The sequence below is a fragment of the Lonchura striata genome, chromosome 4 (genome assembly GCF_050655825.1).
Source record: "Lonchura striata isolate lonStrDom1 chromosome 4, ASM5065582v1, whole genome shotgun sequence".
NCBI lineage: Eukaryota > Metazoa > Chordata > Aves > Passeriformes > Estrildidae > Lonchura > Lonchura striata.
Genome location: NC_140706.1, coordinates 44,025,706 through 44,049,662, shown reverse-complemented (window position 1 = coordinate 44,049,662; position 23,957 = coordinate 44,025,706). Strand labels below are relative to the sequence as shown.

General features: G+C 38.7%; 1 protein-coding gene across 2 annotated transcripts in view; it reads right to left on the bottom strand.

Annotated features, from left to right (window-relative positions):
* TNKS (tankyrase) overlaps positions 1-23,957 on the bottom strand; it is a 125,383-nt gene that overhangs the window by 96,734 nt on the left and 4,692 nt on the right. For both annotated transcript variants that reach the window (XM_021532595.4, XM_085578087.1), the window contains exons 2-3: positions 20,584-20,808; positions 67-162 (exon numbers count right to left, since the gene is read on the bottom strand). In XM_021532595.4, coding sequence (XP_021388270.2) covers positions 67-162; positions 20,584-20,808 — 321 coding nt within the window. The remainder of the gene's footprint in view (positions 1-66; positions 163-20,583; positions 20,809-23,957) is intronic.

Genomic DNA, 23,957 nt, shown 5'->3' with positions numbered 1-23,957 from the left:
CTGATGCTGAACTTATACACACAAAATAATCTCAGGTTACGCTGCTGAGAGATGTATGCATCTTACCAGTGAGTACAGCTTTTGCTGAAGGGTCTGCCAGATCCAGTGCAGATTTCCCATCGGTGTTCCGAATGTTTGGATCAGCTCCGTGCTGCAGCAGCACTGTGCAGGGAAAGCAGAAACAGTATCTTACCTCAGGTATACACAGGTTATTTACTGTTAAGTGTCTCCTTGGCATGATGAAGGCATAAACAAACATTGCAAAATTTTCTTTATTTTTCCTTCTGTTTTTTCTCCCTCTCTCTCCTTTTTTTTTCCTTTTTTTTTTTTTTTTTTTTTTTTGTGTTAAGCACTGCAGCAAAGGATCTTCTCCAGACTAAGGCTAAGTTGGTAAGTTAAGATATAGTAAGACCACATGACTTTGCATGATAAACATGAACCCCGACTCTCTTGGAATAGTCAGGTTGGGGTTCCTCCTGACAGCTAGCTGGTATGCTGTGCACTCACTGACTCACACTGGGAAGTCTGCTGTGGAACCTGCTTCTGCCTTTACTACCACTACTGCTGCTTGTTACCACTCCTGTTCCTTTTCCAGCTGAATATTCCAAGTTACCCCGCCTCTATAAATCAGCAATACTCCAGCCTTTCAGTGGCTCCTCATTTGTGTAGGAAACCTTAACCACGGCATATCAGCTCACCTTCAAGAAGTGTAACAAACAGGCTACGATTTGTAACCTGGTACCCTACAGACTGGATGCTCAGAGGCTGTTATACTCTCTGGTATCCCTTTTCCCTACTAAGTCTATAAACACATGGAAGTGCAAGTACATAAAAACACTTAGAATACAATATACAACCATAAGGCTAGGAAGGCATTGATACAGTAAACTATCAACTAGAAAAGTTAATTATAAAAAATCCCAGTATTTCACCTGAGAACCCTTTTGATCAGAACCAACATAATGCAATACAGATCACGACCTCTCAACATCAAGACATTTTGTACAGAACTGGAAAACAAAGCCCATTAGAGGCCTGACAAAAAGGCCTCAGATGTCACTCAAAATAAGCACAACACATTACAAATTCAGAGCAACACACTTATTTTGTACAACTGTGAATAACAGGACAGTATACAGACACTCAGGTCAAGGAGATGAGTAATAAAAACCACCTGACATTTATGGTTGTTCACACAACATTTGTTGAGATACAGCTGGACTGAAGTCAAGACACAGAAATAGTTGCAAACAGTTTTTGTAACTAAGGGTATCAAAATACTTCACAGACAGAATTCCTCAGAAAAATCATAATCCAATTCAGAACAAAACTAAGTACTGATACTACATATATATATTTTAAAAAAGGTTTAACCAGGAAACACTTTTCAGAAAACCTTTTTTTTCTAAACTAAAAATTTAACTTGTAGTATTGTTTTTATTCAAACCTCTTTTCTTATACATTTCTTACTTCAAATTCTTTAAACATTGCCCAACTTCATATATTTTAACTTACAGGTTACAATGCTACATGCTTGCCCCCAAGCTGAATTTTTGCAGAAGCCTGGTGCTTCAGTGAAGTAAATTGACTTATCTTATGCTTTGATGAGAAGGCACAATTGCCTGATATTTTTTATAGAAGACTCAAGTAGGAAGCCTATGAAGAAATTTAAGTTTTTTTTGTTTTGCGGTGGGTTTTTTTTCCCCCATGTCAAGACAAAAACACCAAAATGGGAGGGGGGAGAGAAAAAAAAAAGCAGCTAGCACGTGCTCACTGAATCTTGTTAGGATCTAGCACCTACATTTCTGAAGACACCATCTGTGCCATACATGCTACCACCCACTGTGAGATCTTACTCACGGACAGGTTTGAGACTGAGCCAGCCTCTCAAGCCAGTCAGGCACACTGCAGTAGGAACAGGCAAACAAGACCTTTTGCAGATTTTTAAACACAACAGGCAGTATAGGAACTGAGTATGGAAAGACAGATTCTGTTATGCCCTATCTCTCTTCCCTTGCACCCTGTTAAGTGACTCTAGATACCTGGGAAGAGGGAAGCCATTTGTCCCAAGAGGCACCAGTGTAAGAGTAGACATTACCAGCAACTGATCATCTATCAAGAGAAAGCAGCCAGTACGAAACAATGAAGCACTGACCAGATCAAAAAGCAACAAAGGATTCACATGGCAAAAAGCCTCAGACAAAGACCTAGGGGAGAAAACAGAAAAAGAAGATGTGGCAGGGGAAAAGATAATAGCCCAGAGAAAAAGTCCATGAAGAAAGACCAAAGAGAGGAATGACTGGGATCTGACTCATTCAGAGGTTTGGAATAGCATGTGATGCCAAATTGAGGAGGGTTAGGGGAAGAAAGGTGACTTTAAAAAATGCCAGATAACAGATGTAGAACTCTCAAAGGCATCTGCAACTGCCTGAGTTCAGTGTTAAAACAGAAGCACATTTTCAAGTCTCTTGGTTGTTCCAAAATGCAAACCAATCAAAGTGCTTCCCTGCTGCTTCTGCTGGCACACACAGATGACGACACACACGGTACTGCTTCCAGATCCTCTCCTGGTAAAACAACAAAGGATGATGCAGTATATCTAACCTGCTCAGTCATGCTAATGAACCATAAAGGATTTGGCCAACATAAAATTTCTGTGTCCAGTTTTCAGCCTTTTTAAAACCTAGGCAAATACATTAACAATTTACTAACAAGGCTTAAGCTGGTTGTCTGCAAACCCTGGAATTATTAACTGTCTGTGTAACACACATTTAAAGTGGCCAAATGAGATACAAATAAATAACCTATCAGAACTCAGTTGCTGTAACCATGAAACTCATCCTTCTTGTCTCTTCAATCATTCATCCCACTCATCTTCCGGCTTCTCTAACAACCAGGGGTATGGTCCTGCAGATAGTCATTCCATCCTAGAAACACATCTATACCATGGAATTAAGGCAATAGCATCTTGGGGAAAACAAAAAAAAACCACAATTATATAAATAAATACTTCATTAGAATGCATATGAACAAAGGAAGCAAATGTGTCACAAAAGCCATCTTATTCTTATATTTCTTCTACTGACTATTTTATTCCAACATCTCCATACCTTTTAAGTACATAATCTCACAAAAAGATATCCCAGTAAGTGATGTTGTCATCAACAGGAATTAACAAGAGAAATACAGCATTTGATGTTTAGTGTATCAGTATAACACAGCTGTACTTCAATACCTGCCAAACCCCAGGTAGCTTCTAATTGAATGTTCTCCTCCATGTTCAAAACCTTTAACACTTTAACAAAGAAGAGAAAGTCTCTTCTAACAACAGGGCATTTCAGATCTACACACAGTGTGTCTCTCTAGATTTCCTTTTCAATTCACCAGGGATGTGTAAAAATTTCAAGATAGATCTCCTCTGTGAGGAAAAAACATTCCCTCTATAAAGGAACACAAGACAACAAACCATTCTAGATAATTGTAGCTATTTTGGATTTCAAACACTGCACATTGGTTTTAGAGGATGGTTTCTGAGTAGCCTGAAAAGGTAATGTGGAAATAAGTTTCTATCAAGAAACTTCTGTTCCAGTTCTGTACACTGAACAGGCAATTGTAAGGATGTTGTACACAAAAATTAACTCCTGAAAAGTTGTTAATTGGCATACTTGGATATGCTGGTTTATTTCCTCTGGACAGTGGGGACATTGGGGTGTATTATTTTGCTGTATTGAAGGCAGTGCCCCTTAATAATCTAGCAATACCATTAGCAGAGTAGTCCTGCCTTTTCTACAGACCATATTGTACAAACAGTATAAAGAAGGTCTTTTTACTGAATCTTCATATCGCGTATAGATGTCAAAACCCCGTAACATTAACTGTAGTATAAACATAGACTGGTCTGGAGTTCCAGTTTTTACCCTCACTGCAACTGCTAAAATACTTGAGGTTTAGGTTCTGATCTTCACATACTATCTGAAATACCTTATTTAATTACATTGCCATTATATCAGATCAGTACTAGAGAAAAGAAAGGCTGTAAGTCTTACTATATTTTTTTAAAAGCTACTGAATTGCATAGAGCATATACTACAAGTACTAATTATTTCACATTATTGTCAACTCACTACAGCAGGATGACTCCTAAAATGACACACTTGGCCCACAGCCTTCTGGCATAGGTATATTGAACTGTGAAGTTAACCAACACAACCTCACTTGGCTGTCAAGAACAAACATTTTTACTTTTGTTAGTTTCAACCTTCACATTTTACTTCACATTTCAAGGTATGGCAAAAACTTCCCCAGAAGCTATCAACAAGCAACAAGTGTGTTTTTACTGGGGTGAGGTGAAGAAGTTTGTCTACATAGAAACCATCACCCAGGTACTTAGTCCTTCCTGCTTCTTACTCCCACAGTTGAAAGTGCACCAAATGAAAACACTTTTGACTGAAATACATAAATACAAGGAAATAGAATAGGGATTAAAATACATTTGTTTGTTCATATTAGCACAAAGATCAGTATAGTTCAGATATGACTTCTCTAGCCTCAAAATCCACAGCTTCCTGACTGTTCCTACAATAATGCTGATGGAAAAGTTCACATTTGGTTTCAAATCAGATGAATGCAAGTACAAAAAAAAAGACCACATCCAAATTTTTGACTGTTGAGTGAAAAATGCAAGAGCATCAGGCAGACCTCCCAGAAGTATCTGTACTGCAAGCTGCCTACTGCTTTTAATTATATTTCAAGAGTTGCTCACAGCTCTACCATTGCCTATTCTCTCCACCAGTTTTTTATCACTGTCCCACTGCCTTGTCCTTGGGATCCCTTCCAGCTACCCCAGCTTTACTATATAGCCTTTCTTCCCCATTTTCAAATTCTACTTCTGGAGATGATCTCCAGAGGTTCTTTTCAAACTATTAGTTTAGCTTTATCTACTTACTCCCGAAGAATCAAGGTATAGAGGACACAGCCTAAGAAAAAGGCCTCTATTTGATTTACAACACAGGCACTATCTTCCATTTCTCTAAATGACACCTCTAGAGCTGATCTGTCCCTCACTAACTTTAGGTCCCAGGAACACACACACCTCTCAGTCTAAGTCTTGTGTAGGATGTTTCTGAGCTGACAAGAAACATAACTTGTTCACCTCCACATTCTGGAAACATTTAAACAAACCACTGGAATCCAAAGTATTAATTTTTCTCAGCCATTGATAAAAGCATCTTCTCCCCAACTACCAGTATATGTCAATCAAACCACTAAAGTTTTGAAGCTTTTCTCGTGTTACAAGAACACCAGTTTCTTGCCTAGATATTATACTTTTGTGATTTAGAGTGAATAATTCAATTTTGGCAAGTTACCAGATACATAATCCTATATATAACAAAAAATGTAGCACTCTACTCTTAGCATTATAAAATTGAATATATAAGATATGGCTAATAACATCAACCACCACTGTATCACAGATTAACTTCCACCTCTGTGAGCAAACTCAGTCTTGTCTGTGTCATGGAGAAACAAGGTGTAGAACTCATCAGCCATTGGAACTACAAGGAAAAAACATGAGAGACAGGATCACTACAGAGGCTGCACAGAGCTCTAAAGATTTAAGTATGGCTACTGGACCCGATGACATCCATGGCCTCAAACACCCACTCCCAGCTCAGTCAAGAGGAGTTGGAAAAAAAGGAGAAACCAGTCCTATGCTCTTGACTGCCCCTCTATAGTGAATTCCATCCAAGTTGAATGAAGAGAGGATTATGGAGCAGAAAGGCTAAGCACACTAAAGCACCTAGTTCAGAGTCAGGATAGGATAGAGGCAATAATCAGATATATCTGGAAACACTGCAGGTAGATCATTTCTAAGAAGACACAATAACCTGGCAACAGATCAGGGACAGGAGTGTCTAAAAGGCTTTTTAGTATCTCCAGAGAAGGAAACTTCACAACCTCTCTGGGCAATCCTTTTCACCTAGACCACACTGACAGAATTGGCACACCTAGCCTGTGCTGCCCACCCTGCTTTGGGGGGCTGCAGCTGCAAACATTTAGTCAGGCAACAAGACCAATTAGAAAACCAATCACTTGCCCAATCCTCAGGCAACAACATGACACGCTCTGGTTAGCACAAACAAGGACAGCACAGGGACACAAGCCAGTGATAGGAGCTGAAAAGAGTGATTTTGTGTTTCTAGTTTAGAGTACATCTAATGTTATCAGCCAAAGTCCTGCTGGGTCAGTGTGAACTGCTTAGCATTTCCCATCATTTTGCCTTCTCTACTTCCCTTGTTCAGGGCATTCCATTTTCCCATCATCCCAGACATGGGTTTGCTCCCAATGAACCAGCATGTTGGTTTTGTTCTTTGTTGGGGCCAGACAGAGCAGGAGACAAATACACCAAATACAGTAGTATGAAGCAGAAGCTTACAAAAGCAATGTTAGGCTCCACTATGTTGAAAGAAAAAAATTTAAAGGGAATTAGTTGGTGCTCCCCAATAGCCTAGACAGAAACAAGAGTTCTTGACAGAAGGAGGGGACAGCAGAGAAGTAGCAGAGAAAAAGTGATAAAGTTCTGAGCAACAGAGAAACGTCAGGGACTTTTCTGCTGATGTATTAGGCACTAGTAGGGAAACATCTGTGAAATGCCTCAAAGGAATTCTGGCATGGTCCTCCAAGAAGGTAGTAAGGTCAGTGAAACAGCTGAAGTGTCTCCATACCAGTGCACACAGCACGGGCAGCAAACAGGAGGAGCTGGAAGCCACTTGGCAGCTAGAAAGCTACAATTTAACCACTATCACTCAAACATCGTGTGAAGGACCACACTGCTGAAACACTGCAATAGACAACTAGAAAATCTTTAGAAGGAAAGGAAATACGAAAATCCAACCAGGTGACTGCCCTCCAAGAAAAAAAACAACAAAAAAGCATTGACTCTAGACAGCTGCCTTGGAAAAACAGCAATGCAAAAGTTGAGAGTTTATGGATAATAATTAGGGGCCAAGCCAACAAATGAAACTTTATGGCTGGTACAGTCCACCTCATCAAGGGACGCTTGTTGATAATCAGTTCTACCTTCAGCTACAGGATGTGTCATTTTTGCAGGCTCTGATCCTGCTGGGGGACACCAATCATCCTGACATCTGCTGGAAAAGCAGCACAATAAACTGTAAGCAGTCCAGGAGACCCTTCCAGACCCGGTAAAGAATGGAGTAAGGACTCCCAAGTTTTCAGAGAACACTTTCAGTTGCTGAATGAATTAATGGATGGGATCCCCCAGGAGCTGCCCTCAGGGACAAAGGAGCCAAACAGAACTGGCAGCCCTTTAAGAACATTTTTCATAGAGTCCAGGAGTTCTCAATTACCATGTGTAAGAAAATAGGCAAGGGAAATGGGAGATAAATGTGAGCAAACTAAAGTGTAAGAAGGAAATGCACAGTTCTACAGGAACATTGGCTAGAAAAAGGAAGATTAAATTAAACATATCCCCTTCTCTTGATAAATAAGACACGAAAACTAGAGAAAACAGATATGGAGAAGGCTGAGCTATTTAACAGTTTTTTCACTTCAGATTTCAATATGAACCTCCCTTCTCACATCTCTCAGTTCCCTGAACCCTCAAGGCTGGGACTGTAGACTGCAGTTCCCTCCACTCTAAGTGAAGCTCAGGTTGAAGACTACTTGAGATACCTGAACATTCATCAGTCCATAGGACCCAGTAAGATGGGTTCTGAAGGGATAGGCTGATGTTGAAATGGCCAAGAAATTCTCAATCATATCCAAGAAGTCTTAGCAGTAAGGCAAATGCCCAGACTAGAAAAAAACATCAGACCCATTTTGAAAAAAGGTAAAAAGAAGATCCTGGGAACTTCTAATCAAGCAGCCTCACTCCACATCCAGTAATATCATAGAGGAGTCTCCTGGAAGATGCATCAAAACACGTGGAAGACAGGGAGCTGCTCAGAGACAGAAAGAGCAGATCATGCCTGACTCATTTGGTAGCTTCCCACAATAAAATGATTCCATCAGTTGACAGAGGAAAAGCTACAGATGTCATCTACCTGAACCTCTTGCAAAGCTGGAACATCCAGAGAAGTTGTGGATATCCATCACTGAAAGTGTTCAAGGTCAAGCTGCCCAGGGCTTTCAGCAACCTGATGTGGTAAACACTATCCCTACCCATGGCAGGGGATGTGGCCTACATGATATTTAAAAGTCCCTTGCAACTCAAACCATTCTTTGACTGTAATCCTGCAGGCCAGTTCCTGGAGATCCAAAGTTTTAAAATTTATGCAGACAGATGGTGTTAAATGGTCATTTTCAAGTAAAAGAAAGCTAGCTCTCATTTAAAAATGCTATTTGGATCAAATGTGATGTGCTCTGGATAAATACAGCACCTGCTTGCATGTTTGTGTTACTGTGTCATTAGATACATAATTGCAGCAACTGTTGGGGCATCAGGATGTGGGAGGAGACAATACACACAGCCCAGAATATGGCTCTCCTAGCAGAGGCATTTCTTGCTTTACAGCTAAAATGCCCATTTGGTCCAGGCAGGCTCAGAGGACAGCCATATCTACTATCTCCCTTTATTGACACAGATCTGATCTTTGAAAGGCAGCTTCTCATGACTCCACACACTGCAGAAACTGCACTAATTCCTACAGTAACAAGATGCAATACCAAACCAAACGGAGGCCCAGTAAAAGAATACTTGGAAATAACACTTAGAGATCAGGTTCCTTCAGCTTATTTGAGCAATCCACAGAAAGAGGCTTCAAGGCAGCAGTAAGAAAACAAAGAAACACTGAACAAGGTCTCCCAGTAGCACCTTTTTGCCTGTTTGTTTTGAAGTGAAAAAGATCTAGAAAAAAAAATTACACAACATCACTTTGAAAGGATCTTATTTTAACTCCTAATTTTTCAGAATGACTCTTCTATCTCAATCATTGTTTACCCCAGAAGTACTTTCAGACTTTGTTCAATGAAGTTTCAAACCTCTCAGCAAGACAACCTGACTTCCTGTCTATATCTACATACCATAAACCTCACTTCTCAGTGTACTGCAAGACTTCAATGCATTCTAGACCAAAGTTGGCACTAGATGTTCCAGAGATCAGATTTTTCTAATCAAAGCAAGGTAAGGGGAAGGGATCTGACCCAGACAACCAAAACCACAAGTATCACTGCCACAACAAGAATTCTTCCACAGGGAAGAAGACACTTTTTTTAAAGGCTCCCTCCTCCCTCTGTGACTGCCTTCAAGTCTTGCCCCATAAGTAGGTGCATCCTGAGTTACACAATCCTGAGTAACATGCTCTAGGGAATTCTGCTTGAGTAGGGAAACTGGACTGGATCACCTCCAATGGTTCTTACCAACCTTACTCATTCTGTGATTTTAACTATGATTAGTTTTCTGTATGTAGGAAGCACTATGAAATTGCTCCCTGGTATGCCAGTTCTGCCTACCTGCAATTAAATATGCATACAAAGAAAGAACATGCAGAAGGTTCCAGAGCCCGTAGGCAGCACAGCAGAGGCTCATAATATCCCTCTGCCCTCAGAGAAAGAGCCAGAGTAGATTGCTCAGCCTACATGAACAGCAATTCAAAGCCTTGATCTAGCCTCAAACAAAATATCCCTGTTTCATTTTTCTGATGTAACAGTTTTCAAGCTAAAATTTTCCATTCCAGCTAAGAATGAGAACAAAAGTATATGCAGGTTATGTAGAATGCAAGCTTCTAGAAAGCCACCTCAAAACCTAAGTGCAATTGCAGTTCTTTTGTTTGTGGTTCTTTTACATCATGTAAGAGACAGTGCTGCCATTCCAAAACACTTCCCTCAAGAACACTGTCTGCACAAAAAGCTGTGTACTGTAAAATAAGTCTTGGGAGTTCCACAATGAACCTGCAAAATACACTCTAGAAGCTTCAGCTACGGGGAAAAAAATAAATGCAAGAATAAAAAACCAAACAAAAAACCTTTTATTGAGCTAACAGGCAATGAAAGACAGTACACTAAGCATTTATTTAATCCCATTTATTTGCAGCCATGCACACGCGCTCCTTTAACACTGAATCACATTGAATCATGGAACAGTTGCCAAAGAGACTCATGTAGATTATCCTCCCTGCTGCAGCTGAGCCACCTAGACTCAGTTGCCCAGGACTCTGTCCAAATGGCCTTTCAGTACCTTCAAGGAAGCAGATTCCACATCTTCTCTGGCCAACCAGTGATTACTTGTCCCGATGGCAAAAAGCGTTTCCTGATATTCAGAAGGAACCTCCCATGTTTTGATTTATGGCCATTTCACAAAAGGGCTTTAAGCATCACATCTCAGTGTGTTTGAGTAGACACCTGGAACATATACACTATTAAGTGTGCAAACTGGAACAGAAGACCCTTTCATCAAAAGAGGTCCAAAAAACCTAACAAAAACCATTTTGCTCATTTGTAGATGGTATGGATTGAGGACTCGCTATGGAAAATCACAACCCCTTTTCTTGCAAGCAGCAATTTGCAACTAGTTTAATATTGGTTTAATATACCATACTAAACAGCTAGAAATTTGAACTGCTACCCTACTGTCTGAACAATTTATGTTTTCACCTATATCCCAAGCTGAAAGCTGCTTTAAGGACAATTCTTCATTTCTTGGTCCCAATTTAACTTTTCTCTAAACAAATTCATCTTTCTGCTTCAAGTTTTATTCAAATAAATGTCAGCTATCATCCTGACATCCCACTTGACAGATTAAGAAACCTGCTTTCAGAGTCCTTGTAAAGCAAAAGCAGTCACTGAGGCAAATTAGGTCAACAAAGAACATGCTAGAAGGAAAAGGAATTGAAGAGAGTTAAGAGAAACCAAAGATTAATTCCAATCTCCTGCATAAGAGAATTATGGTATGGTCCTCTTCCCAATGAAGTTTGAGGGCAAAAAAGTCTTGGTGGAAGTCAAGTTACAGATTGCATGTGAAATTAGCTGTGTGGCTATCGGAAGGCACTATTTGCCAGTGAACCTGAGAACCAACATGAACAAAGATCTTAAAAGTTTATGAGAACCTGTCCTGGATCTACCATTTTTCCAAAACAGAAAAGCACCTGAAAAAACATTAATTGAAAGGCTTTAAACCCTAGCAGCAGCTCTCATGCCATCTTTCAGTGAGGTGAACACAAGATGGGGGGGGAAAAAAAAAAAATTCAAACCCCAGAATAACTGTCACATTCCACAAGCACATTCCTCCTTTTCCAGAGATTAATTTCAGTGCCTACCAGCTTTCAACAGTACACAAGTCCAACAGTACACAGACAGTGTCTTTGACACACACTATATGGGACACAGAGTGGTATTTTCATATTATTAAGATCTGAAACTCTTTAGATTAAATAAGCCCCAAAATGGAAAATAATTTTTGCATGTTTCGTGTAAACTTGAACCTTATGTCAGTTTTGTAAACTCATTGTTAGTCCACAACATAATTATTAAATGTTTAAGAAATACAAGTAACATATAAAATCTTAGGAATAACAAGTTGTCCAGTCCATGAAAACATGATTACTCTACTAGCAACTGACTACACATACCAGAACTGTAAACTTTCTCCAGCAACTATCTTAGATCACATTATTAAGTAAAACAGTAAGATTGCTGTCAATTTTTAAAGTCCAGTACTATATCCACTTTTTTTTCCTGCAGCCCTAGAACTGCTCACCCCCATGGCCTATTGATACAGAGAAGTGCAAGTCTTAGTGTATTTAACATTAGGTCCCTGACAAGCAAATATACTACAATGCAAAAATCTCAATCTGTCAGGTGAGATCATCAATACTATAGGTCTCAGGCTAGGGAACAATGCATGTTACATCAGCCTGAGTGAGTTCTTTTCCTGGGTTACCCATGTCCTGTGCCATCCTTGTATCACCCCAAACAAGAATATAAAAACAAAATGTTCTCCTTGCATCCCTCATCGTATACATTCAGTATTCTGAACTATAATACTACAGTTAGGTCAAGAGTACTGTGGCTAACCAAGGAACTACTTAGTATTGCTTGCTTGGACAAGACCTCAGCAGAACATGAGGACTACATGCAGCAGCATGAATACAGGATTCACATCAGACAACCTCAGCCTTGCTGCTGCATGGTGCATTTGTATAAACATGGTGAAACAATGAGTTACAGGAGTCTGTGCTTATCAATCATGAGTCCTAGCTGAATGAATGCTGAAGTGAAGACCACCCAGAACAAGAGGCAAGAGCTCAGTATTTCCAGTAGGCTTCAAGCACCCACAGTTTATTTTACACACCTGCTTTATAGAAAAATAAAATCATTAAAAAGAGATACCTTCCTTTATTTACTATATGACAAAGATTTATTTGCCTACACATTTTTAAAAGCAAGACTTTTGTATCCTGTAGTAATATTTCAATCAATGTTTTCCATTAGTCTAAGAAAGCACCCCAGACCTCTGCTAGAATGTGCTCCACTCAATTGTTCCCTTAACATCTACAGATTGTTTTCAAACCACGTATGAACTGCATTAAGGACCACATGGTTCCACTAAGAAGCTAAAAGCATATATTGCTACAGTAATCAGAAGCATTGTCCCATAACATTAATTATTTCTGCAAGATATTTAGAAAGCCATTCTAAACTCATACTGGACATCTGAAAGCAGTTTCAGTGTCTGCAAGAGGACCATCTGTTCCATTACTCTGTTCTCAATGATATGCAACTTCTTCCCCTCCCTCTCAGTTTGCAAATAGATAACATCCGTATTTCTGAAGACCTTAACTTCCCAGAAAGACCCTATAGCAATTTTTCCAGTAATGTTTGCATATTATAATACCACCTCCTTCACTGCAAGAAATCAGGGTCTGATTTGATGACCACTTGTAAAGAAACATCATAAAATAAATTATTCTTTGCTTTGTCCTCCACAGACGCTCCTGTGCCAAGCAAGCAAACAAAGAAAAATGAATTTTGAAAAAGAAAACAGGACTGGGAAAAAGTCTATAATCTAGATAGGCCCAAACATATTAATTATCAATACAATTTAAACCTAACAGAAAGAAAGACAGCTTTCAAATTATGCATTGCATTAAATCGCAGACAAGGCACCTGATTTGTACATCATCCTCTCTGCTATAAAGTTTACTGTTGATTTTGTTCCTGAAGAGCACTTAACCTAAGGATTAATTCAGCTCAATGTTTGATCCTTGTAAAAAAGTGCTGTGGCTTGGCACTTCCACCTTGCATCAATGATCCACTTATTTTAAGGTTCCTTGCACTCCATGATCTTTCTTTGTTGGGTACATATGTGTGACTGACACTGCTCAGAGAGATTTCTTCCAAAAGTGTCTATCACAGCTACACATGCACAGGTACCAGCGTACAGAAACTCCTGGAGACGACACTCCATAACAAACCCATCTGCACACAGATGTCACACACTGAAGAGGTAACCCTCTCATACAGGAATTTATCCATTTCCCTCATGTCTTTCTGCCCAAGTCCACCAGGGAGCACTGCACTTGTATATGCCATGGCAGAATGCCTCAAACCATTGTCTGTTGTCACTTTTGACAAAAGCCCTGTTGTCTCACACTCCAGTCCATTGTTACTATGACAACAGTATTACAATGCCTCCCAATTACCAATGTTTTATTTCAGTCGTGGATTCTTCCACCCCCAACAGCTCAGAGAAGGCAGCCTTATTCGAAGGTCTCTTTCAATAGGGCAAGTCTGAACTACAGATGACTGAACTACACTGTAGATGCAAAAAATGTGAGACACAGCCCTCGAGGCTTTTATTTCTGTGATGAATATTAACATTTAGAAGCTAGCATAGCTTAAACAAGCGGCTAGAGGACATGAAACTATTTAAAACCAGAAACAAGTACTTAATTGAGAGAACAGAAGTATTTTTCTACTCAAGCTAAAACATTAAATTTTCATCCTGTGTCTGCTATCATGCAAGGTTTCTTTAAGAAAGGCCCCATGAAGAAACAGTATGAGAAGCATACAGGTGTTTGAGTCACTAGGTATGCACCAATTTAAAATTGCTACTCAAAGAAGCAGGGTTTCAAACTAAGGCTGTAACTTACACAGCAGAAACAGACCAAAATAATTCCTTGCAGTCTGATGAGCCTGCTTCCACAACAACTGATTTGGCTTTGATCAATATCTGAATAATAAACACTATTAAGAATAGCTAGGATTTTTATTTTGCATACTGGGACATATAAGAGATAGATGCTGTTAACAAGGACTGCTTGTGGTTAAGCTTATCAAATACAAAGTATCTTTCCTCTCATATCAACATTAACTCCAGCTACAGATAGGAATGCTCCACACTGTAGGGATTAATTCATGTCCTCCTAATAGAGCAAAAAATCACAATTCTGGTACACAAGAACAGCCTAAAGCTCTTTAAACTTTTCTGCAACTTAAAGCTCAAATACAAGTCACTGTATCCCCACAACACACTATGAACAGTCAGTAACAGTAGTACCCCCGTAGTTCAAATGTCAAAGCAGGAATAGTAACAATATTAAGAATATTCTGATATAAACAGCAACAGTTAAAACACTTTACATTTTAAAGTACTTACTTGAGAGCATTTTCCAATGATTTTACAAGTCTTTGAACAGCAGATATCTGGGATGACTCTGTGAATCTAAGCTTCCTTCTAGAAGACCAGTTCTCCAAGAGAGTTTTCAGGAATTCAGTACATCTCTCCCCCAAACAGCATGCACAACCAGATCCCAATGGAACTCAATTACCAACATCCCCTCTAATTCTCATTAAGGAGCTACTAGCCTCCTTACAGGCTTCTGTCATCCAGCGGATAAATCTAAGCCAGTTTAATTAATTTTCAGTTAAGATACCATCTTATCCCTGTCACCCCAGCTCCTTAAAGAACTGGCTACTATACAATTTTGCTCCTTGACAGCACTTCTTATGATTTTTTTTTTTTACTTACTGTTTTTTCAGGTAGTAAAATCAGACACTGCTTTAACTTTTACAGTAATACAGTTCCTTTCCTTGGAAACACTCTGAGCATTCTAAAATCTCTTAAGACAAATTTACCATAAACTGCAATAATGTCACTATCTGCCATACATTCATTCTTTGCAAGGTGACCAAACAAATGAGTAGTTCAATGACTTCTACCTTTCTACAATTCCTTTAAGGTTCACCGTGAGCTGCTTCTACCCATAAAATACCTCTCATAAATTTTTTTTAAAAATCCTAACAGAAGGTTTATCTGCCCTGCAGAAAGGGGTCACGTAATACTTCCTTCACATCTTTCAGTCAAAACATGTGTACTAGCAGAAGATAATAACTAATGAATTCTTCTCTTTCCTCATCTGTGAGGAAGCACAGCAGGGTGAGAAATGTTTTAAGATGCTTACAAAGAGGCATTTAAATAATAGTGATCCCTATATTGAGGGCACAACCTATACATCGGAAAAACTGTTAGCTTAAAAATGTTTTGGCTTGCTTGCTTGTCGTATCTCTCAAGTGCAAAAAGAAAAAAAAAAAATCAACTTGCACAGAAATTCTCTGGTCAAAGAGACAAATGCACCTTGACAGAACCATTAGAGGTCACATCATAGCACTGGAACAATAAATTCATCATGCCACAGGATCTTTGCAGTAGATTTTATAACTAGCCTGAGGAAGCCAGTAAAAACACTAGTCTCAAGTCACATTAAGTAATTATGGGTGGATCCTTTTAACACTGCATGGGCTAAAAGTGATTTTTAAAAACTTTTACAGCTTTGTACAGCGATGAAGGGAGCTTTTCAGTAGATAGAATTTTTTATTTCCCTAAAATTACTATAGTACTCTTCATGTTCAGATCCGTAAATCACGGCATCACCATAGATAGGCTTGTGTTTGCATATTTTGAAGGATGCCCTTAAAAACTAAGCAGGTGTGTGACACCTGAGATAATATTGAGCCTAGCAGTCCTATAGATATCAACACTTAATTGGAGATCCACACAGGAAAAAAAAAATCTCTGCAAGAACAGCTACAGCTTCCGCAGAAACAAATGCACTGGAGGGCAAAGCAAACTCAGACAAACTGCACAAGCACAGCTTCTGTAAGGTTATTTTTAGCCTAGTTTTTTTTTTAACAAGAAAAAAACACAACTGTGCTACACAAATAGTTTTAAAGGAGCTGTTAGCGCACAGGAACTACCTTATAGTACTCCCATGCAGTGCTCAGCAACCAGAAAACCAAATTAGAAAGAAATTAGGTTACCCTAGAAATCTACTTCACCTGTTTTTGGTGTCCATATCCCCCATACCAACCCCTCACCCCTACAAAAATGGCTGGGGGTGGAGGAAGGCAGGAAGCAGAAAAAACAGAATATTCAACAGGATGACTTAACAGAAGACTCTGCTTTTCAGCTTGGAAAAGAGACATTTGATAGAAGAAGATATCTATAAAATCACAAAGGACATGCAAACTGCAAACAGAAATGACTGCTCACTAATTCTCATTAAAGTCCTGAACAGCTTGCAATAAAAGTCACCAAGAAATCAAAAACAGTTTCCTCTTCAAAAAAAGGAAAGATTGTTTTATTTCAGCAAGTCTTTTAAACTGTAAAATTCTTTTGCCAAGATTATGACAGCATTTAAAAAGTGAACTGGAGCTTTCAAGTATTTTGTACATGAATTGCTATGTAACACAGTTCAAATGCAGCCTCCTTATCAAGTTCCTAAATTGCTGATTGCCATGGGAAAGGATACATTCAAGGCTTTTACAGTCTGAGATCATAGCTTCATTTCTGAAAAAAAGATATATGGATCTTCATGTGAAAGTCTATGCTGCAGTCAGACTGAAGAAACAGATAATTCTTTCTCCACAGCCCAATATGCAGAACAGTCACTATCCTGACATCACAGCATTCCTCCAAATACACATTGCAGAGTTCAGTACTCATCCACTATTCCAGGACAAAATACAGCACTGAGATACAAAACCACTCTTCATTAGCCCTAGAAGCAGTTCACAGACACTGAAAATGTATCCTTCTGACAGATAAAGCAAGCCTAGAAGTCATAAATACTGGAGGATGCCAATGATTGATTCCAATGCTTCAATAAATTTAGTCGAAAAACTGATTACATAAAGCAAATTGTGTTTTCAAGTGTAACTACTTGGCAACTAAACAGCTCTGCAGTGACTGAACACATTTCAAGAGATTATCAGCAAACCAGCTGAGTACTGCTTACCAAGACCTTCCCCACCAGAACACAAAAGCAACTGCCACCTAGGAGAGCCAATACTCCTCCCATACTCAGCATCTCTCCCTACACTGTCCTACAACTGCAATATGCAATCAGTAAAACAGAAGAGAAAGAACTCGCATGAGCTATTTGATGTCTTACTGGGTTCACAATCTGGTGAGTTTTTGCCATTCATGTATACTTATTTTTACACAAGCTTCTTCCAGTGGCAGGGTTTGTACCTATTACTCTAAACTCAGCTCAAAAGCTGAGCACCTACAGTAACTTTAGCATAGATGTAGACACTCCATTCCAACACTTCTGCTAGACACAAGAGTGCTCTACTGCTGGAGTCACCATGTGTCTTTTGCTGGTCTTCCTACTAGGCTTCAATGTCTCAAATTTTTCTTTGAAAAATCATTACTCATGAATGTGCAACATCTCAACACTCTGTTCAGTTATCAGTTTTTCCCTTCTTGACGTGTAAAGTGACCAAAAAAAGTGTTCTATGCTAGATGTGATGCAGAAAATATGCAGGCTGTGGTGGCAAAGAAGCAGCAAAGGAAAGAAGGTAAAGTGAAAAATTCTCACTCATTTTATCATTTAAAAGAAGATGCCAAGAGTAGGTAGCCAAAATTAAGGTCAGATGACTAATTTCTACACAGGCTATCACTTTTCAAACAGAAATCCAAATTCAGCAAAAAATTCCAGTATGTCAGGATTTCTTTTCTTCAAACAATGCTTTTTAAAAAGCATGCCCTGCTTGTTTAAAAAGAAGTGCTCCAAGGATCTGTTCTTTGAATTTTAATTTTTTTTTTTTTAACAGACCGGTTTCTTCCATCATATCAGTTGCAACAGCATACACTTAAGGCGTAAACAGCAGTACTGTACAATGTATTCCAAAAATATATTAAAATATTCCTAGTCAGAATTCACGCCCTAAAAACATTGTTGCATTATCCAGGTGTAAAACATGTTCCTTCAAAAGGCTTTGAAATTAAAGCTGAAGACCTCAAAATACAAGTTTTATATAAAACTGCTAGAAAGAAACAGGAATTCTGTAGAAGACAGCAGAACATGCTTGCCCACTAGATATAAATTGCAAAATCACTATAAACATGAAAGAACAGGCTTTTTTGTCTAGACTCATGTCCTATCAGTTTTACAGAATCAAGTCAATCCCAAAGTAGCATACTACTTTATATTTTCATAATCTGGTGCCTGGTGACACTGCCTTTAGTAGGAACTCTCACCCTGACAAATGAAATATCTAACTGAAGTACAACATACGTGGATAACTGTAACTAAACCAAGCAGAACAGCATCATGCTTGCTTGCTTAAAATAAATTATTAAAAAATGCCCCAAAATTCCTCCAGAGCTACTTGCAGGCAGATTGGAGAAGAACTGTGTGTAGTGCTACAAGCCTGCTCACTGCTTCCAAGGAACTCTAAAACTGCTCCAGACAGCAGAAGAGCTTTGGGATTTGATCAGCAAGTACTACATGCTGAACATTTACATATACATGGATCATACCTAGCATCAACATTTAGAGTCACAGATCTAACCTGTCCACAGAATACATAATGAAGTTCTGTGTAACACAAGCCATACATTTAATCCTGTGCTTCCTTTCACCAAGTCTACAACCTCTTGCTGAATTAAGAGCGAGCTTTAAAGGTACTATTAATTCATTGATTACAGAAATTAAATCTAAATAGCTTAAATTTCTACCAGTATTGTCCATCAAAATGAATGTATCACATAATCTCCCTCATCTGACCTAACCCAACTCCTCCTGAGTATCAAAGTCTTTAGACAAACCACCCAAAGCAACACTACCCATACTGCCTTGCCAAATCCTAAAACCTCTGTCACAACCAATCTGTAACACACAACTGTGCTGCTTCACCCTTTCCTGCTCTAATACAAGGTTTCAAAAACTGAAAAAGACAAATCTTTTCCAAAACAAAAGATCAATTTTCTTTTCAGTCAAACTTTCTTTTATTTTATTTGATTTTCAGTCAGCAGTTACCAACATCAGACTGACTCCACCACAAAACAGACCAACCTTTAAGTCCCATACTAGACTCCAGTTACTGACTGGAATTAAACTTACTTTTCTATTCAACATTGTCACAGTAGACTGTTACTGAAACCTACTATATAAATTTATATCTTCCCACATACTGCTGCATAATCAACTATATTAAATTTCTATAGAATATTCTCCATGTTTTACCTTGCATACAGACATGAAATTACATTGCTTGTAAAAAGAAGAAACAGACTGAAATAGAATATTGGAGGAAACACCAGAATATAATTTCACTCAATTTCTGGTGTTTATTTTTAAGTAATGACTTAAATATTGCAATAAAGCTAACAAAATATTTCATTTGGTATGTTTTGTAGCTTTCTATGAAGGACTTCTATGTAATAAAACTTTCAGAAAAAAAGACATTATCTGAAAGTCTGATAATTGTGTCTTGTCATCTGGATAACACAGAATGTATAGTTCATAATCTTAACTGAAGTGCCTACAAGTCAGGCTTTCCTTTACACGCTTGATTAAAAAGAAATGGTGAACAGGTAATTTTATTCAGGTTAGTAGATGTTAAAAGACTGCAAGCTCAAAAAACAGCTCTGAGGGTAAAAAAAAATTAAAACAGAAGTTCCTATTTAGAAACAAAGTAGTACTAAGTACAGGAAAAAAAAACAGAAGTTAAAGACATCCTGACTGAAAAGCTCTTTATATGTTCTGAACAAATTTCAAGCAGTTGAAATGTTCAATTTTATTTGAAATTCCTTTGGCTCCAGGCTAAAAAACACATACTAAAAATAGATCACCACTGAACAATGGTGTCCTGTAAATTGTTCTGGAAAGCGCCAAAGGACCAAGTTGTTTCTCCATACTGCATGGAATGAAAGGTTTACTTCTCCATACTGCATGGAATGAAAGGTTTACCATCCTCCTAACCACTAACACAACACAAAGAGCAGCCAAAAAAACAAAGACTTTATCTAGTAAAGCTAGTTTTCTTGACAGCAACCAAGAAAGACAAACCTACATATTCAGATTTTAAATACTGTAATTTAACAAACAAAGAGACTTCATCCAATCTCTCCAGGATAGTTTTTCTGATGCAAGTTCCTCAAACTTTGTATTACAGACCAAGAAAAAGTTAAATTACTATCACTATACCTACCTGCAAGAAAGTAAAAGTCATTCACTTTTAAAACAAGCAATATCTTTCATCCCAAGTTCAGCACACAAACAGTTACAGCTTCACAAAACAATCAGGTAAAATTTCAACCTAGCAAGTGACACTTACCAATACACACATCTATTTTCCCCTTGATAGCAGCCTCATGCAAAGGAGTGTAGTTCCAGTTGTCCCTAGCATTTGGGTCTGCCCCCTGACACAGCAGCAGACTGACCACTTCTGCATGCCCAAAGGAGCAGGCGTTGTGCAGGGGTATCAGTCCTCCGTCATCACGAGCATGAACATTGGCTCCTGTCTGCAGCAAGTGCTCTACAACATCCTTCCTTCCAAAACCTGCAAGAGAGCATATTTCTGTTCATTCATCTGACAAAACAACATGATTTAGTACCTAAAACTGGTCACTCTTGGTTCAGTGTACATTATTCACGTCCCTCATCTACTTCTTGGTTCATTTCACCATAAAGTCAGACTCTGTTCACCTGCTCAAACAACTGCTGGACAATTCACTTACAGTCATGACACAACAGAACTGTGTTCTATCAGAGCCTGCCAGTCTATCTCATTAAGAAGACCTACAAGGCTGAGCATGCTGAATGATGAGAGGGATGCAAGGAAAGTAACAGGAGTATCAGTTGTACTCTCTCTTGTATATGCCCAACTAGTGATTCCACTTAAAGCCCCCCATCAGTTATTCAAAAGCTTTCACATGGTAATAGTTTACAGACAACTTAATTACTAATATTCAGAAAAGACACATAATTCTTCGCCAAATTTTCAGAAAGTTTGGTAAAAAACAACTGACTTCCCAGTAGAGTTGGAAGAATGCCTTCCCTGGTGAGTACAATACACCAAGTAGTCAGTTTGATCAGTTTAAGTACAGCTGAACTGTTTCACCCACCACCCAATTAATGACACTTTAACTCAACATAGCAAGAACTCCTCCAAATGCCAATTTCAATCTCTGCAAAGATGGAATATACAGTTTGACATCAAAGACTTATGATTCTCATTCGGTGTTTTTCCTCCTCCTTTCACCACCTTGATTTAAGAACAAGACTCCCAAAGGACTTAAATTTTACAGAAGTTTATAATCACAGGTTAAGCACACTTGTAGGTATCACCAGGACCTTAAGCAAAGCTGGAAAGATGCTCTTATTAAAAGTAATCTCACTTGTTAGAGCACTAAACACAGTTTATATGGGAATAGAAGCCCTTGAGGTAGAGGAACACTCTTAGACACATGATCTTTTCAAAATGGTTTTATGCTATAAGCAAAGAGTGAAAGAAATCCAAGCTAAGTCACTGTGTGTCACTGCTTTACTACAGCACACACCAGGATCAGACCTTTTCACTAATACTTTCCCAAGCACTTCTCCCACTTCACTAGACTGAAAACAATTAAACTGAGTGATTTAACTAAGTAAACTGAAAAGTCTTCAAGCTGGGAAAAAGTACATGTGGTTCAGTATTACTGAAGGTCTACGATTTTGCATTTATATTCTCTTGTAAATTTATTCAAAAAAATTTTAAATGGGAAGGAGACATATTGCACAAAGTATTAGAAGATAATTCAAGAGAACACGTTACTAGTCACAAACAAAGCAAGTCAAAACTTTCTACTAAGTAATACATTTGTGACACTAATAAAGTTCATGTACCACAAATGCTACCAAAACCAGTAAAAATTTCAAATTCAAGGTCAGTAACTTATCAATTCATCTTTTTTTTGCATGAAAAAGTGTGCATTTTGTGGGCTCTGAGGCCGTAAGACTTGCCAGGATGTTTCCTAATTGACTACACAATTTGCATTCTTCATTGTATCCATATGAATCCAGCTGAAAATTATTAACCCCATCTGACATCGCGCAAGGCAGAATTAAACAGTGACTTGGCTTTACAAAAACCTGCGTGAGGTCAGACATCTCGTCTATGACAAGGATACTCAAAACAAGTTGAGTCAGAGTAGTTTCAGAATGATGTCTCAAGCAAAGCTTTCCAGACCAATGTAATCTAATTTGCTCTACACTGCAGTACAGGTGGAGTGGTTGAATCAGGTGTCTCTGCGCAGAGTGGAAGTGTGTCATAAGTTACCAAGTACCTCTTGCCATTTCCTGGCTCTCCCTCAAGGAACACTCAGTCACTACTTAGATCAGCTCTGCCTCTGCAGTTACTTATCTTACTCATATATGTCAAAGCAGCTTGTGTTTTTATGATTAACAGCTTGCTAGCTGACAAGCCAACTTGATCAGCTCTCTTAAACTCTGACCACTGACTGCTTCCCAACCCAAGTGAAATCCCTTTGCCTTCAGGATTAAAGCAGTACACTCCAGAAATTTTCTAGAGCATAGTTATTTATGCTAGCCTTCACAAAGTGATTAGACTTCCAACAGTTATAGTTAGTGATATCAAAGGGATGCTTAGAACAAAACTGCTTTCTCTCAACAGCTTTTTGCCATTACTACACACATAAGCAGAAAGAAAACAAGTTGTATCACTGATGCTTTAACAAGTCACCTTAAATCAGGTTTCTCCAAGCCTGAGTTTCAATAAGACCAAGAAATTCCACTCTGTGATCCCAGTTCCATAACTTCCAAATGCCATTCCTGGAAGCTTCTACCTCTTCTTGGTACAGAAGTGGGCATTAAGCCACAGTTCAGCAATCAGTAGTATTCTCTATATCCCTGGGTAAAACACTAGAAAGAGAACACCTGTAAAGCTAAAAGAATGTGTTGACAAGAATGTGAGGAGCAAACTTCCTGATCAAAAAAAAAGTTTAACTTCCCTTTAAATGGGTGTGGAACTGGACAGGCTTATGACTGTGGCTATATGAAGAAACTGAGTAGGACTCAGCTTATTTCTACCAGGTCCATCCACCTAGTCATTTCTGAAAGAGACACTATTATTAATTATTTACCAGCAAGGAACCAAAGTGTCAGCAGGAAATACATATGCATCCTTTTATAGGGCCCAGTGTTGTTTCAAAAGGAAAAGAGCAAGTCTGTTACCAAGCTGGCTCAAGGAAAAAGCACAGATTTCAGACAAATGCTCACAGGAGTTCTCCCCATCCAGGTATATTAATGGTAGAAAAGTCACAGAAAATCAACTTTGGCATGTGAGTGCTCTGCATGGAGGATGATACACACAGAGCCATGAATGCATCACTGTCAGCCTGCTTCCAAACATAATGAACCAACACACTTCAACTTGCAAACCATATAACAACGCACAGAATGTATCTTAAGGCTGAGAAGCAAACTCACACCATATCCCATACAAATTGTACCTAAAACATAACACCTCATCACAGACTAAAATCACCCAACTATTAAAAAAAAAGCCAATAGTGTTCCCAACAGGAAAAAAAAAAAACAACTACCTCTCACATACATGTCAAGATCCATCCCCATACAGGCCACCAATTGTTGGCGTCAGCGCTTAGTGCCAATCGACAGTGGATGGGAACTGACGGTCACCATTAGTTT